Here is an 18014-nt window from a genome sequence, read left to right as displayed (position 1 = left end):
CACTTAGTTCCTGCCTGTATTTAAATCACTTGTCTGACTACATCCCAGGACTTTGGTTACAGATGTATCTGACCAGGAATTCAAAGTATACTTTTAAGATTACCATAAATATTTATTTTAAAAAAGCCTTATCTATGGAGTTAAGACAGACCTTGGTTAGAGTCTTAATTCTAACACTACCTAAGCCGAAAAGTTACCCTGTAAGTTTCGGCTTGTTTATATATCAAATGTGAATAATACCTACTCTGTAAGTTGATAGTAAAGAACATAAAAATATATGTACAAAAACCTACAGAAGTATATACACTAGTAATATTTTCCTTATAACTCTCTTTTCCACCAATAAGTATAAAGCCAATTTAACTTTATATAAATTAAAAAGTAGCTCAAATTTCTCCCATCAAGACTTTCATATTAGTTTAGCTAACAACTTTTTAACTCATGTGCCCTTAACAGAGTATGTTTTATTCTCAGTTACACATTTAGGAATTGTAAGTCTTGTTTTAATCATCACATAGTTACACATACTTTCACCACTAAGATCAACGGACAGAATTGCCCTTGGGTACTGATAGGTTGTAGTTTTCTCCATAAACATGCTTCGTGGAGCCAGAGAACTCCCAGAAGATCGAGTTAGTGGAGAAGAGCACCTTTCCAAAAATTCGAGGGAACTGTCTTCATAGTCTGAATAGTCTGCAACATAAGATACAGAAAGAAATATTAATAAAGTGTCAGATAATTAAGGTCACTATAAAAATAACAAAAGTCATGTTTCAGGATACGTCAAATAATCATGCAACTACTTTCACTTCTCATCCATGAAAAGCTACATATGTATCTGATGAACTGGGTTTAGCAAGAACAATTGGGAAACAAATATACCCCAGACAATATACGCATAGTAGGGGGCACCAGGTTCTAACTGGTACCGGTAAACTTTTGTGAAGTAGTACAGAGGTGAAAAAGGATTATTTCTACATTTTCTCTCCATTATAATCACAACTGTGTCTGCAGTAAAATATGCAAGATGACAACACATGGACACATGGGGAAGAACAACACACACTGGGCCTGTGGGAAGTTGGGGAGAGAATCAGCAAGAATAGCTAATGCATGCTGGGCTTAACACCCAGGTGATGGGTTGATCTGTGCAGCAAACCACCATGGCACATGTTTACCTGTATAACAAACCCGCACATCCTGCACATGCACCCCAGAACTTATTCGGTTGGTGCAAAAGTAATTGAGGTACTTTTGCACCAACCTAATAAAAGTTGAAGAGAAAAAAGATATGCAAGATGGAAATTAACCTTTTTCTTCCTCACAATTTGTAAAGAGGTTCTCCTGATGCCTGGCACACCAATTACATAGTGATAATCTGATCAATATATTTTTCAAGTAAAAAATCTCTGAAGGTAATTAGTCCTGGAAGAACTCTGTAAAAATTCTGTTTTTCTCTGTTTTGGAATGAGTCCCACAGATGTTTGCAAGGGGAAAGGCCACATGCAGCCTACTGGAGAGTTGAGGGTATAGTGAGGAAAGGAAAAAAGGAGGTGGGGGTGTGATTCCAGGCATGTGGGAAGGCTCTGAAGCTGAAGAGTGCATGCCACATTTGGCAAGCTGTAAGACTGGCTGGAACACAGTGAATAAGGGGGAAACAAAGCTAGAGTGACAGGAGCCAGAATAGCTTTTTAAAAAAAGTTTTAGCTTAATGCAATAAAAAGTCATTCAATGCTTGTGTGGAGAAGGAGCAAGATGTGACAGTTCCACTTCTGGAGGATCACTCTAGCTGTGGAATGGAGAATGGAGTGCAGGAAGGCACACATACAAGTGGGGGGATGGTTCAGAGGCTACAGCAGTAGTCCAGACAAGAAATGCTGGTGGCTCGGTACTTAGGTGATGGCAACTAAGGAGAAGTTTTCAAGGAAGATGGAGTGCTATTATAGACTAGAGGCCAAAAGCTAAGATGGCATTATCATGATTGATTCCTAGGTTTTTGCTTGAGCAACTAGGCAATGAAAGTGGGTCTGAGATGGGGCTGAAGAGGAAATGCGAGGTGGAGAAACCAGAGAAGAAACAGAAATTTAGAGGAGGGCTCTGTAAGATGGGATATCTTACACATCATCTACATGAACCTTAAGATGTGGGAAAGGGGAATGGCAGTGGTGAGAAATGCCAGAAGAAGAAGAGAAAAGCAGACATTCCCTCCACTTTAATAGAGACAAAGAAGATGAATATTTTCATGTAAGCACACAGATGTGGTGGACAGAGTATGAGCAAGTTCCCACCTGATGATGTCTGTCTCCTCAACTCTGTGAGGAAAATGATGTCAAGTGAGGCAGGTTAAGGAATACATGAGAGGTGGAAATGAGAGGTGGAAACAAGTGGTAAAAAGGAAAGACAGAGAGTGGAAAAATGAGCTTATAAGAGAAGTACTGGTCTGTACTAAGTATCCATTTGAAGTTGGCAGTTGTGGGAGGCAGAACAGTCTGCCAAAAATGTCTATGTCCTAAACTCTAGAACCTTTAAATGGGCTAAGCTATGTGGAAAAGTGGAATTAAGGTTGCTAATTGGCTGATCTTACAACAGGGAGAGTACCTTGGATTATAGAGTGGGCCCAATGTAATGGTGAGTGTCCTTAAAAGTGAAAAGATGGAGGCAGAAGAGACAATGTGAGAGTGAAACACTATAAGAAAGACTGGACCATTTGCTGACTTTGAAGATGGGAGCAGGACAAGGGCCAAGAAATGCAGAAGCCTCCGGAAGCTAGAAGAGGCAAAAAAAACAGACTGTCCCTGAGAGCCTCCAGAGAAAAATGGAGCCCTGCTGATACCTTGGTTTTAACCCAGAGAGATCCATTTTGGACTTGTGACCTCCAGAATCTTAAGATAATGAATACGTATTTTTTTAAACCACTGATGTGCAGTAATTTGCAACAGCAGCAATGGGAAACTTACACTCGTCATCATAAATACCACAGAACAACCAACACTGATTGAGGGCTCTCCATGTGCCAAACACAATTTTCAGTTCTTTATGTGTATTAACTCTTTTAATCCTCACAAGCATCTAATGAGGGAAGTAAGACTGCTAGTAAAGAACTGAGGCAGGACAGATCAACTAAATTGCCCAAGAATATACAACTATCAATGGCAAAGCCAACATTCAAACCCAGGCAGTCTGACTATGGAAGCTGCACTATTAACGAACAAGTGATATCAGTGTATTTAAACATTTAAAGTGTGTACAAGCTGGCAAGCTTGTTAAAACCCAGATTCCTGGGCCTCATCTCCAGTACACTGGGAATGAAACACTCCCAGATAATGCTGATGCTGTCAGATTATAGCAGTCTTTGGGCAGCACTACGCCATTCCGACTCCGGTGGCCTCACCGTAACCGCAGTTTGCCCAACACCATATTACTTAGGCCCAGACATGGAAAGGGCATTTATTAAATGCTAGGTACTTTATCAAGTACTTTACAATGATTACTTTATTTAATTTGAATAATAAATCTATGCAGTAAAACAACAATTACCATTTATTTTAGAAGAAAAGAGCGGCCGGGCGCGGTGGCTCAAGCCTGTAATCCCAGCACTTTGGGAGGCCGAGACGGGCGGATCACGAGGTCAGGAGATCGAGACCATCCTGGCGAACACGGTGAAACCCCGTCTCTACTAAAAAATACAAAAAACTAGCCGGGCGAGGCGGCGGGCGCCTGTAGTCCCAGCTACTCGGGAGGCTGAGGCAGGAGAATGGCATAAACCCGGGGGGCGGAGCTTGCAGTGAGCTGAGATCCGGCCACTGCACTCCAGCCCGGGCGACAGAGCCAGACTCCGTCTCAAAAAAAAAAAAAAAAGAAGAAAAGAAATTGGGATGTAGAGAATTTAAATAACCTGCCAAAGGTCACTTAGCTATAGTGTTATGGGCAGGATTTGAATCCCTATACTAAACCTTCAAGGCTGCCTTCTTATCAGCTCCATTCTATGTTGCCCTTTCAGCAAAAGTAAAAGTAGAAGCAGAATCTGACTGTAAAAATAATGAAAGAAATCTCAATTTTGTGCTAAAATAAAACATGGCTGATATTTAATAGGTTTCATTAACAAATGAATAAAACTTGGCATTCCGCACCCTGTCTGTATTCCCCACTCCAATTCCCTCTGGCTATTATGAATAAAAGTCTGTTATGCTTCAAGGCTTAGATCAGAAGTGGTCTCCTACATAAAGCCCCTTCCTTGATGTGTCAGCTTTTCTAGCTTAAATGTTTATCTTGGACCACTCTTGCCACAAATATCAGACTTTCCTGGTAGAGATTTATGTACACTTATCTCTCTTACAATGTACTTCAATGACTTACAAACTCCTTGAAGGGATCTTTTTTACTACGCAATGCTTTCAAGTCTCTTTTCACTTCTAACTCTATTTCTTTTCAATCTCTGTATGCCTTCAGTATCCTTATATTTACAGATAGATGAAAGACAGATGAAGTGATTTGCTCAAAGTAGAAAGCTAAAAACGGGCAAAGATGTCACTCTTAAATTCCAACATGGTGACTTCTCATACACACGAATTAAACACAATGTTGGTATTATGTCTTGTAAACCAATTCTGTTAATCAAAACATATCTTAACCTACTACCTCATAAAATAATAAAACAACTAATCTAAATTATTATTTAGCATAACTGCATTAAAATAACAGATAAGAACAAGAACTTAGTATGCCAACAACAAGTAAAAACTTGTTGAAGAGAAGAATACACAGTTTGATAAACAGTATTTCAGGTATTAATAACATAGCATGGTGGTTAAAGTTAAGAATTCAGACTTGTAAGTCAGACTGCTTGGATTTGAAATGAATCTGCTTTTCACCACTTGCTAGCTATGAGAGCTGGAGAGCTCTCTTTCTCACTCTCTCTAACTGTTGGTAAAATGAACATAACAAGGCCGGGCGCGGTGGCTCAAGCCTGTAATCCCAGCACTTTGGGAGGCCGAGACGGGCGGATCACGAGGTCAGGAGATCGAAACCATCCTGGCTAACACGGTGAAACCCCGTCTCTATTAAGAAATACAAAAAACTAGCCGGGCGAGGTGGCGGGCGCCTGTAGTCCCAGCTACTCGGGAGGCTGAGGCCGGAGAATGGCGTAAACCCGGGAGGCGGAGCTTGCAGTGAGCTGAGATCTGGCCACTGCACTCCAGCCTGGGCGACAGAGCGGACTCCGTCTCAAAAAAAAAAAAAAAAAAAAATGAACATAACAGATCCTACTGTAAAGGGTTAATATGAGGATTAAATGAAGTACTAATATTTATAAAATGCTTAGTTTGGGGTACATAAGGTACCAGCAGGATATATAAAATAATGTTGAGTGGTAAATAAAAGAAATAATTTTGAAACTCCCTCATGGTGCTAACTATAGACTAAAAAACACACTAGAAGCCTCATACAGTAATAATGTCAATTCTTTAACATTAAGACGTCTTTAAAATTTCAAAGTTACTTAAAATCCTGTATTTCCTGCTTAAAGACCACTCTTCTAATTTAACCATCTGGGGAAAAATGCTATTTCTAAGATAAAGTAAATAGCTCAGAATAAATTCTCCTCAAATGCAATAATTAATTACAAGGATGACAGTGATGACCAAACTCAACACCTGCTGTTTATAAATAGCAATGTTTTTGTGCATCTTACCAGGACTCTATTTACAAAGTTAAGGTTTTCATTTGTAAGCTTCATTTTAAAATGTCAACAAATATATAAGGTTTTCTTTTTCATTAAAAAATAAAAATATATACCATTTAAAGTATGTTTTAATGCTCTTTGTAAAGGGTTACCATAGTTAAGGGCTGGTCACAATTCCAAGGTGCAGTTTTTTTGGCCATTTTTCTTCTATTCATCCTAATTGCTCTTCCTTCTCTCAAGTTACAATTTCCTGCCTTCTCCTAAGCTCTAGCCCTCATTGTGCTGCCAAGTGTAGCCCCCTTCTTATTTTGTTTTGTATCAGCCCCTGTTATCTTTTTCCCCACTTTCACAGGTATTTTGTATATAAGATTCTGCGTCTGCTACTAAATATTAGAACAGACCACGGTTTACTGCTGTGCCATAAGATGACTTGAAATAGCTGGCCATTCCTGCACTGACAATGCAGGTCTCCATTGGAACCCCTAAGCTAGGCAAATCCCTCAGAGCCTTTGGTCAGGTGGGAGTTCATCTGGAAGTTTTATTTGCAGTATGAGTTTCTCATTTCTGTATTGTGACATACTGTTCACAGGAGGGTATTCAGTCATCAAATGAGTTCACAGTGAATAGTTTTTGTTTACTAAACTCTGGAGTTTCCTACCTCTACATCACTTCTAGTTTGAATTCCACAGTTATATACGAAGAGGTGATGGAGAAGTGGGCAGAAGGGAAGGGAGTGAGGAGCAAGGCACACATAGAAGTGCCCAGAAATGTTCAAGACTCTTTGGAAAGCGGTTTCAAGCTTATGAACCCCATTTTGATCCTGTACCTTCAAATTTACTCTGGCAGCTTTAGAATTTGAGAATGTGAAAACTTCACACTCTGTGGGAAAATTGAATGTTTTTTGGACTATGGAGAGAGTTAAAATCTGAAGAATTTACTAACAATGATTACCAACCACAAAACTGCCCAGTTGGATATGTATTTTTTAAAACTGTTTTTATTAAATGTCTCATAAATACAAAAAATGGGTATGACACAAAGAATATCAATAGCACAAAACACTTAGGTACTGATCACGCAGTTTAAGGGAGTATCATCATTTTTGAAGGTCCCTTTGCGTCATTTTCCAGTTTGAACTGATAACGCCCCTTCCCCACCTTAGAGGCAACCACTATCCTGAATTTTTGTTCATCATTCTCTTGTTTTTCTTTCTGCTTTTCCCATATACAGTCGAATCTCTTAAAAATATAGTTTTATAACTTTTTTATCTTTACATAAATGAAACATTGTTTTCTTCAGTTACTTGGTTTTTAGCTTACCATTTTGTTCCCGTGATTCTGTTGCTGTAATTCATTTATTTACTCCACTGAAGGAATGCATGACTTTTGATGGAGAGCTGGGCTGATCCCAGTGCTGCTGTGAACACTCTCATATTTGATGCACCGTGTGAGTTTCCTCAGGGGTTTTTAGGCCACATGGAACACACATCGTCACCTTACTCCCTGGTCCCCATCTGTTTCCCACAGTAGATGTGCAGTTGCCTTCATTTCCTTAGCAACATCTGTTATTATCTACTTGGTCAGTTGTGCCAATACAGCATGTATGAAACAGATTTCACTATGTTTTAACAACTGAGTTTCATCTAATTTTCTGATAAAATTTTGCATATCAATCCTCTGTGGTCATATCCTTTTAACACATTGTTAGATTTAATTTCATAACATTTATTTATGGATTTTGGATCTATATCCCTAAGAAAGAGTTTGTGGCTGGCTTTCCCATATTATTCTCTCCTGATTTTGATAGCAAAGTTATTTAAATCATTTAAAATACATTTAGAGTTGTGTTCGTTCCTAGGGGTGCCATAAGAAAGTACCATAAATTTAGTGGCTTAAAACAACAGAAATTTATTTACTCAAAGTTCTGAAGGCTGGAAGTCCAAAATCAGGGCTTGACAGGGAAGTGCTCCCTCTGGAAGCCCCTGGGCCAAACCTTTCCTTGCCTCTTGCAACTTCTGGTTCCTCTGGGTCCTTGGCTTGGGGCTGCACTCCTCTGATTTCTGCTCCATTTTCACATGGCCTTTGCTGATACCAAATTCTGTTGGTTTCTCAAATTCTTGTAAAAATATCTATTTCACTGTCATCCTTGAAAGCTAATTTAAGGAATTCTACAATTCTAGACTGAGAATAATTACTTGAGCATGCTAAAGGGTGCTTGGTCAGGGCATCAAGTCTACTATAATGCTGGAAGGAAAAGTGTCTAATCAGTTGCAACAATTAATGTATAGGCCACAGAGTAGTATATTTTTGAAATTTCATGTAAAGAAAAGCTACAGGAACTTTTCAGTTCTCAACATGGGGATCTTGTCATGACTCCATTTTGTAAAAGAAAAGGGGAATCAAAGGAAACTTCGAATTTTTTAAAAAATGGGAATAACCATCTCAGTGTACTTACCATGCTGCTTAGATTTCTTTTTCTTTTTTTTCTTCTTCTTCTGTTTTGGTTTGTAGTGATCTTTGTCTCTCTTCTCTCTTCTTTCCTTATCCTTTTCTTTTTTCTTACCTAAAAGATAATAGCGAATACTTCAGCAATCACGACTGATCCTGAGTTGTTCCTTTGTGGTTAACCTAAAAGCAGCATTTATGTTTTAATCAGCTATTCCAGTCACCTGCCCAGAGTGGATGGGTTCAATTAAACTGTTCATGTCATGACTCTGGAAGTCCTGATAAGCTTATTGGACTATAAGGGGGATCTTCATTAGCAGTGCTGAGAAATCCCAACTCCTGATACCTTAAAGTTAACACAGACAGTAGTTAAAACCTTTCAATGAGTAATATTCTCAATTTTCTGATGTGGTAAGTAGTTAAACTCCATAATTTACAAAGGACCTGAATGAAGAGACTCGGCATTTCCACATATAATTTAATGAGAGAATAAATTAGGAGATTAAAAAAAAAAAACAAAAAATCTGATGGACTTTTTGCTTTGGATAAGCTTTAAAAAATAATTAAACCAATTTATAAACAACTCCTCCAGTCTTTATTTACATTCTCTGTGTGTTTAACAATGAAGGCTAAGAACATGAGGAAAAAAATGTATTTCATTAAACTAATTTTTCCAAAATTGTAAAGCATTCTTTTCCCTAATCATATGTACTTAAAAAAATAATTAGAGCAGTATCCTACATTTCAAATTAAATCATCACACATTTCCTACTAGCTATTGCTCCAACTCACAATGGTTTAGCCTATAATTTATCAAACATATTTGACCAACTTTCAGTGATTCAAGCTCCAGTTAACTAATCTACAGAATATTTAAGACTATCATCCATTATTTTGTGACATTTAGTCATTACAGCACAGAAAATAGAAAATATAGCAGAAAACTCAATAACATTTTTATAAAGTATAATGAAGAAGAAAGTGTGAAAAAATTACTATTTTAATCTATTCATTCTCTAAAGTCTCAACAATATTAAATCGAGGTCTATTTTTGAATAGCCATAATTTTGACTAGGGATGATCATAAACACCAAAGTTCCTTCAGAGAAAGCAAGAGACTCTCTTGATAAAAAAGTTACATATAAAACAAGATATGTGTTTAATAAGTCACGTATCTGGAGCTGACTAACACTAGTAAGAACTAAAACAGATGATCACTTACACCTAAGGAAGCATTAACTGGTAAAGAGTAAGGGGCAGACTATGTCCTCCCTCTCTGTCAAGCTTTATAGTCTTTTGCTTAAAGATTACTTTCTGTTCATACCAAATGCTGTTGAGCTTTTTTCTTCCAATTTCACTTTTTTTTCAGTTTTCGATATTCCTGTGGGTTAGGGGAAAAATATGTAAGTTTAATCAGAAAAACTTAAAAGTATGGGACAATATTTTACATTACAATTGCTCATAAAACTCTATATAAGACTCTTTTTCTCCTAACGGTCTACATGTTTTACTGCCTGAACTGGTAACAAAGCAGTGAGATTTCTTACCTTAAAAAACAACCAAAACAATAAATTAAATGAGATTTTTGTTATTCAAACTACTTAGGTTCAACTTCTGGTTCCACCACTTACTAGCTCTGCAGCCTTGAGAACATCATTTAATGCCTCTGTACTTCCATTTCCTTATCTGTCAAACAGGAATAAGTCTATATGCCTCATGCAGTCATAAGGATTATGTGAGTCAAAATATGTAAGATGTGTAGTCCCAAGATGGGTAAATATGTAATTTTTTTCATTTTCTCTTTTGTGGTAGGGTAATAATTTGAGACTACACTATTTCCAGAAATAGCATAAATATGAGTCTAACCATAAAGAAAAAGTTAACTGTACTAGGCCATCAGTAAAGGTCTACTCTAGCACCATAGCCTTTGGCAATCCAAAAGATACTGAAATTCATCTGAGTAATAGTTCCAGGCATCATTTCTACTTCTGTGACAGTTATGATATGAATGCTATCTGGATTATCAAAATGAAATATTAAACTCCATATTAAAGTATACTGGTTTTCAACAATCTGTATATATTTTTAAAACTAATATTTAAGCTCTTGTGCCTAAAACAAACTTGTACCTTTGAACTACATCATGAATGCACTGTTAGGTAATGATAATAGTCAAAATAAAACTGTTCTGCAAACCATTTTTGTTCTATATATAAATGTAAAATACAAAGACATACTTATACATTAAAATATTCAATCTCAATAAATATTCCAATAAAACATAGGTAATAACAGTCTAAAATTCATTTTTAAACCAATATTGCCCTTTTAATTACTGTGCAGCTGACACAGGTACATTTAATCAATTCATATTCAACCATTCCCAATGCTAATATCTATTTGTGGCTAGTGTTAATCTAAGAAAAATACTACAGTGCATTTAAAATACAATTTTAGTCTACTAAATTATGCTTTAATGTCACCATTTACCAATTTTTTAAGATCATTCTACAACAGTATCAAAAAAGCTGATATTTCACTCATCTTACTTCAAATATTTTCTATCATTTAAACATAACAAAAATATAAAAATACCACTCAAATCAAGTGCCAATAAGGCTCTAGCAAGTTTAAACCTAAATAAGAACACCGATAATCTCCATTTGTTATGACAGAAAAAATGAAAGGGATATCACAGCAAAGAGAAATACAATTAAATTTTCTTATTAGCAAGACTGCTGAACAAATGCATTACTTCTGTTTACTACTTGTTGCACTATTAGAACTTTATAAATTTTATGCAATTTCCTTGAAAACAGTAAAGCATTTACAATGCAAACCATGAGGAATGTGCTTTCCAAATCCTCAGTGGTAGTGCAGATATATTCAGATATATTGCTAACAGTGATGATTGCCTCTTAGGCTCCTACATCTCTGGAGCACTGGATCTCTAGGGAAAAGGTGGAGCAATGATGTTTAGAATCTCCTGGAGTGGGGACAGGGAGTAAGATTAAAGGAACTGCCTTACTAGGCTACTTTTACTGACTGGAATGTGTGCACCCCTTAGGTACTTGACAGACAAATAAAACAGTTATGAACCACCGCACCAGAAACACAGAGATTAACACAGCAGAAGAGATGCAACCAATCCCAGAGTGGGGTCCAGAGAGTGAGTTCTAGATTTAGTTTTTACATGTTCTAGTGGTTTCCAAACCATTCGATTTCATAAATGACAAAATTTCAAAAGTAAAACTGGGGGACTCATAAAGGGTTGTCAATGTTTTACTCAAGTAAGGATATTAAAATAAATATTCGTATATGCAACAGTAGGATTTTAAAAAATACTTACACACAAATAGGAAAACAAAACAGACCATTCCAGAAGTCAACAAGAAAAATAAGATTAGTTTTACAAGAAGTTCACTATCTCGTCCTTATTTTACCACGTGCCAGAATTTGGTAACCAAAGTATCAGAACATTAGTTTGTAGAATAGTAATTTTTTTTTTTTTTTTTTTTTTGAGACGGAGTCTCGCTCTGTCGCCCAGGCTGGAGTGCAGTGGCGCAATCTCGGCTCACTGCAAGCTCCGCCTCCCGGGTTCACGCCATTCTCCTGCCTCAGCCTCCCGAGTAGCTGGGACTACAGGCGCCCGCCCCTGCGCCCGGCTAATTTTTTCTATTTTTAGTAGAGACGGGGTTTCACCATGGTCTCGATCTCCTGACCTTGTGATCCGCCCACCTCGGCCTCCCAAAGTGCTGGGATTACAGGCGTGAGCCACCACGCCCGGCCAGAATAGTAATTTTTAAACTAAATTTCAGCAACAGAACATTTAAAAATATATATATATAGATATATTAAAAATATATATATATAGATATATTAAAAATATATATAGATACATAGATATAGATATAGATATATATTATCTGGCAGCTGAATGCAAAATGCAACAACAAAAACCAAAACACAAATGGAGCTACTCTAGTTAAAGTCAGAGAGGCAGATCTCTGAACCATGCCTGCTTGCATACAACTCAAAAACTAGTAATGTAGAGTGATTTCTCAAGCCTCTTCTGGTATGCTAAACATTACAGATTCTTGTGGCTAAAAAGAGAGGCAATCCCTGAGACTCTCCATGGAAACCCCAGGCTCTGTAGAAGCCATGAACATTTGGTATGAGGGTGGAGGCAACAGAGTCTCCAATTGTAGTTTTGTTTTGAACAAATCTGGAAAATAAATTGAAAAACAATTTAAAACAAAAAGACTTTTAAATAGTAAATGTAAAGTTGACGTGAGATGTTGGAATAAAAATGAAGGCCATTTCAAAACCCGCCACAGGCAGACTAGGTAGAACTGACAATATGCTATTTTGCCATACCAACTTAGACCAATCCCAAGACCTACTTCTGTTTTTCACTGGTGATAAAATGTATTATATTAACCAATCCATAATATAATTCATGAACACTCTACAGAAGATTCACTAAGAAGAGTCCAACTATCTTATCTATGATGATAAACCCATACACATGTATTTACTTATATCTACATTTCATTCAAAAACTAAGATGACTTTGAATGACACTGAAGCAAAGCCTAATGCATTTCATCGAATGCTACCCGAAAACTGAGGGCACCTGCTCATGGACATCCTGACGTTACATAAAGGTACACTCTGCATGGCCACGTCAAGCCAACATTCCTATCCACGCTAACTGAGACATGCTGCAATAAAACAGGTAAATGCTCCTTGATATTTATTTAGTAATTTGCTAAAAAAAAAAAAAAAAAAAAAAAAAAGATGTGTTACTAAAGGTATTTCTTTTAATACAAGAGTAACTAAAATGGCTCAAAATTATATTCATACAACCTACTAATCCCAATTTTGTCTTCACAGTGGTTACAAACAATAAAAGTTATCATCTCTAAAGCTATCTTAAATTGACTTTTTTTTTTGACGTTTTTAAGCTGAAAATAATCCTATTATATATCACAATCTTTTTTTTGAATAAACATAGACTATCAAATGCCTAATTAATGGTAAGTAAAACATCAAGACTGTAGAGTCAAAAGTGACCACAGACATCATCTACTATCATCTCATCATATAGATGAAAAACTGAGTTTCAAGGAAGCAAGAAGAGAAGGCAGACGGTTTGTCTCTACAGGGTTTTTAAGAGGCTCTACCAGAGGCCTCTTGGGGCAATCTTTTCTTCCTTTACACCCAAGAGTACTTTACACCTCTTCAGGCACTTATATCATGCTTTAAATATTTGTATTTCAGTTACTAGCTTTGTGTCCCTTCTAGACTCTAAGTTTCTGGAGGGCAGATTCCGTATCTGTTCACACTGTGTTTCCTACCTAAAGAGAATTGTGTGACAAGGGGCAACAGATAACTGTTGGCCCAAGGTGCCTGTGAGAACCTGAACCACGAGTTTATTTTTCAAAAGACCACTTTTCAAAAAACTTGATTTACTGTATCCTCCCAGATACTAACAGAATTAAGATTTCCTGAGGCTGTATCCTTATCTAAAATTGGCTGGCTCTGTGAGAAAGAATCCTGATAGTAAAATAAAAACAAAGGCATCAATTTTTACAAAGATACCAATTACTTGTTTGGTAATGTAGGCAGCAATAGCATTCTTAACAGTAGCTAGTCATGTGGGCATCCACCGCACTAGAAGAACAGAGAGAGAATATTCCAAGTTCATTATCTCTACTGGAAAACAATTAAGAACAGTAGTATAAAATAATTGGACTATTTGCAAATCTCATCAATCCTTTAGCATCAACTGCTAAACTCAGCAGTGTGAATTTATCTTGCTCCCCCAAAAGTAAAAACCTAACCATGTCGAACAATCTCACAGTTAGCAACTAACACCCTCATCATTCTAAACTCCCCAAGAGTTTCCATTTGACAAAAATAACTCAGAAAATGTCTCTGACAAACTGTAAAGCATGTTTTCAATTATCAGTTTTAAAATTCAACAGTAACAAAATTTTCTTTTATAATTAATATGGATACCAACCAAACATACGTGTGTGTATGTATGTGTGTGTGCATATATGTATATATGTATCAAAGAAATAAAAACATAAAAACCTGGTACTTTGACTCTAAATCTAAGAGGACTTGGGGAACAGACAGAAGCATAAAAAATACAGCAAAATGGTCAAGAGAGGGTAAATAACAAAAAGGTTAAGGAGAAAAACATAGAGACCACTGAGAATTTCAATGCAAGTGGGACAGGGGCACAAGATTGTAATCAAAAGGTGTTCAGTTAGAACATGACCTAAATTCTACTACTTTCCTCAAAAACTAAAAATTAAGAGGTCACAGAAACAAATTAGAATTTCACCTCCCTCTATTCAAATACTGTGTTCAATCCTCTAATAAACCTTCAGTAATTAACGATTAAAACTATGCATTTCCTTGCTATAAGCAATTAAAGTTGACAGCTACTGTACTATTAAGCTCATTACACCCAGAAAATCCTTACTCTTCCACAAATTCAAATTATAGCTAAACTCCTCTCTACCTTTTACTTTCCCAGAAAACGATCTTACTTATTTTACTTTTCCAATAGTTACTGCTAATATTTAAAAAGGGAAAGAATATTTGTGTGCCTTCCTCTAAGGTAGTCAGCCATAGTGCCACAAATATGCTAAAAATTCTGAAAAGAGGAAGTTAATAATCTGGTTAGAAGCAAAATCATCTAAGTCAAGGACTTTCATGCACAATCACTACATTGATATTTTGATATTTTAGGATATACAATCTGTTAATGTAAGACTCTTAGTTATTACACAGTTACTTATATTGATCTATATTTCAATACTGTTACTATTATTAGAATACTTTTAAAGAAAAATGTAAATATTTTCACATGTACATCTGAAAATAATTTTCCCAATGGATATACAACCTTACAACTTTAACATGTTTTTCATATATTCAGTACAGTAACAAATGCCAGATCGTAAAAGAACTGAATAAGACCTTTACCAAAAAAGTATCTCAATGGGTCAATGATAACTCAGAAATCTTGTGGAAAAGTGGAAAAGAAAAATCAGTTAAGGAAAGACCAAGAGTCAAACGACAATAGATCTGATTTGAGAAACTACAGGAAATGTTTCAAAATCTACAAATATTCAGACTTGGGTATTTTATTTTTTTAAACATGATAAAGAATTATCATGTACAAAGTAACTTCGACCTTTATACAAAAAGTAATAAAAACAAGTATATGTCTCTTAAGTTACTTCAATCATTTTATTTCAACACATACCATCACCAGAAAAGAGTAAGTTTCATTTTATGCTTCATCCAAAAAATGGATAAAGTGGTTTCAGGGAAGACGCCTGTAAACACAACGATCACCAACACCCTTGGTAACGCATCAACAAACTGCTTTACGTTTTTCTCCAACTCACAACAAACTAAATTCAGACTTCTTTCAAACATCTAATTCCAAACAGTAATTTACCAGAAGTGCATCTGTAAGATAGTATTGGCCTTTTTTTATTATGTGTATTCTGGATCAGGTTATAATTTTTAAAAACTTCTAAATAAAACAATGCACCCACATAAGGGAAACATGAATCGATATACTGTTAGATTTAAAATATCAGCTTGGCAAAATACACATCCAAATGCTTTCGAACTACAATAAATATCATAAAATCATGCAAAAAATTTGTTATTAAGGATGGCTGATTTTACATATTGTACTCCTCAAATAACTTTATAGCAAATTTGATTCAATTTGGAGGAATCTGCCCCAAAATATGGAATTATATTTAAGACACAGGCATATAGTTCAGTGTTTCTTCAATATTAAATTCTGTTAAAATCCTTAAACCGAAGTACTGATCCCATTAAGTACTCCCTGGCTTTAAAAGTAAGAATTCCTGTAATTACACTTGGCTCTAATAATTTATATTTAGTAAAAATAAGGATATATAAAGAAGAAGCAGGGAGAAGGAAATAGATCAAGTAACAATGTAAGAAGTACGTATGTCCAGGGCATATGATTGTAACAAGATCACACAAAAGACCTTTAAAACAGAGAAGAAACTCTCCTATAAATGTTAAAGTATTTATGAAAAGGAATTATATAGGAATCAAAATAACGTAGTTAAACCTCAAAATGTTGATACCTAATAACTGCAAGCCTAGCTACTCATCTACTTAAAAGAGCCTTTATTTTTTTTCTTTTACCTGCTGCTGCTGGAGCTCCTCTTCCATCAGCTATTGCTTTGGAAGAAGAATTTGGAAGCATCTGTGTATCCTCTTTTTCTGCTCTGGGACATTCATTATGGTAAGAGGAATCTGAGGCTACTGGTGCTGTAACTTCTGAACCACGACTTAAGTCAAGAGGGAGACAGGGTCCCAGCTTCTCAAGTGGCAAATGTGCAACATCAGGCACTACACAAAATAAAGAGTGTAATATAATATTAACACAGATAAAATGGCTCAGTTACTATCACTGTGAATTAAAGTGTTACATAATTTAAACAGTGCCTGGCACAAAGAAGGCACTCAATAAATATTTGTAGAATAAGTGAAGTGCTTATAACTCCAGAAGATATAAGAGCAGAAATGTCTTAATATTTTAATAATCTTTATCTCTTAGTTTTTTCTTTATCTTCTTTTATGTTTGGTTCTATAGGAAATCAATATACATTACCCTCTGGTACTGAAGATTCTTGCTGATTTTGAGAACTGATGGAGAAAACTTTCCCATCAGTGGCTGGAGAGGGAGAAGAAACCTTTTCTACAGAATCATCAGGCATGGGTAAGGTGGCTAAACGCTGAGATCTTCTTCTCCGCTCACTATGCTTGAAAGGTCTAGGGGGATTCACAGGCTGTGGAGGACCTAGAAAAAGATCTTCAATGTTCACGAAGCAGATACATACCAGGAGCATCTTATAATATTTAAGGAGATAAATGGGAAAAAATGATTCATATTCTTCCCTCTGATGTTGTTACAAGATATCCACAAGGAATGGCATGTTTCAAAGGTAATCAAAGGCGAAAATCGTGACCTCATTCAAAATGAGTCAATCAAAAATTCTAAAATCTACACTCTACTAGAACTGAGAAAATAAAATGGAACATTAATTTCAAGTAGCTCCAACTGACAGACTACAGTTAATTTCTCTAATTGCAGATCGTTGTGTAAATTGCCATTTTTCCTTCGGGAAAATAGTCTCTTTACAGCAAAAGATAAGGAAAAATATATATATATATATATTCCTTTTGCTACAATGCAAATCGAGCAACTCTAAGGGAAAAAAAGGCAGGGACACAGATGATATAACATTATAGAGTTAGTGATTTACTTTACACTAATGTAAATAATTTTATCCCATCATCATCCCCCCAAATGGAGTTTTATAAACATGTCTGGGCCTGATTCATTAAAAAAAAATTGAACAAAAATAACTTTGTGTACTTATTGTGAGCAAATAATGAGGATATTTAAGATTATGACATTGTGTACTTGGGTTTTTTAAACAACTTGGTAAGTAATTTAGGCACCTTCTAGCAATATAATATAAATATTTGGAAATGTCTTTTACACTTTTAGATATCGTCTCTCTACATGGCATATAAACATTTGACTAGAATAGGCAAGATTATATATGCCAATATATTCATGTTAATTTAGAAAGAGGAAATAAGAACAGTCTAAAGAGACTGATGTTTGGGTATTTAAGAGTAATTTTACAATGAAAACAAAAAAGACATGTTGATAACTAAAAAATATAAAAGAGTAAAATTTAACTGCCATATTGTGGTTATAATACCAAGATATAATTTCCAAAATAAAATGTTTGTTAATGTCATATGACATTCTAGTGACTACTGACACTATTTCATGATGT

General features: G+C 35.8%; 1 protein-coding gene across 36 annotated transcripts in view; it reads right to left on the bottom strand.

The window, feature by feature from the left end:
- The window catches only part of PHF20L1 (PHD finger protein 20 like 1), a 74270-nt gene that overhangs the window by 15833 nt on the left and 40423 nt on the right, over positions 1 to 18014 (bottom strand). For 24 of the 36 annotated variants that reach the window (XR_012416646.1, XR_012416647.1, XR_012416648.1 and 21 more), the window contains 5 exons: positions 16814 to 17002; positions 16345 to 16551; positions 9449 to 9505; positions 8135 to 8242; positions 529 to 693 (listed from right to left, as the gene is read on the bottom strand). Coding sequence is in view for 22 of the 36 variants with exons in the window: in XM_073999495.1 (XP_073855596.1) it covers positions 529 to 693; positions 8135 to 8242; positions 9449 to 9505; positions 16345 to 16551; positions 16814 to 17002 (726 nt within the window). In the remaining 14 variants the exon portion in view is untranslated. Of the gene's footprint in view, positions 1 to 528; positions 694 to 8134; positions 8243 to 8346; positions 8471 to 9346; positions 9506 to 16344; positions 16552 to 16813; positions 17003 to 18014 lie in introns of those variants that run through there. The other 12 variants (XR_012416651.1, XR_012416653.1, XR_012416658.1 and 9 more) reach the window with 4 other exon arrangements.

Source organism: Macaca fascicularis, chromosome 8 (assembly GCF_037993035.2).
Source record: "Macaca fascicularis isolate 582-1 chromosome 8, T2T-MFA8v1.1".
Classification (NCBI taxonomy): domain Eukaryota; kingdom Metazoa; phylum Chordata; class Mammalia; order Primates; family Cercopithecidae; genus Macaca; species Macaca fascicularis.
This window is presented reverse-complemented; position numbering and strand designations above follow the sequence as displayed.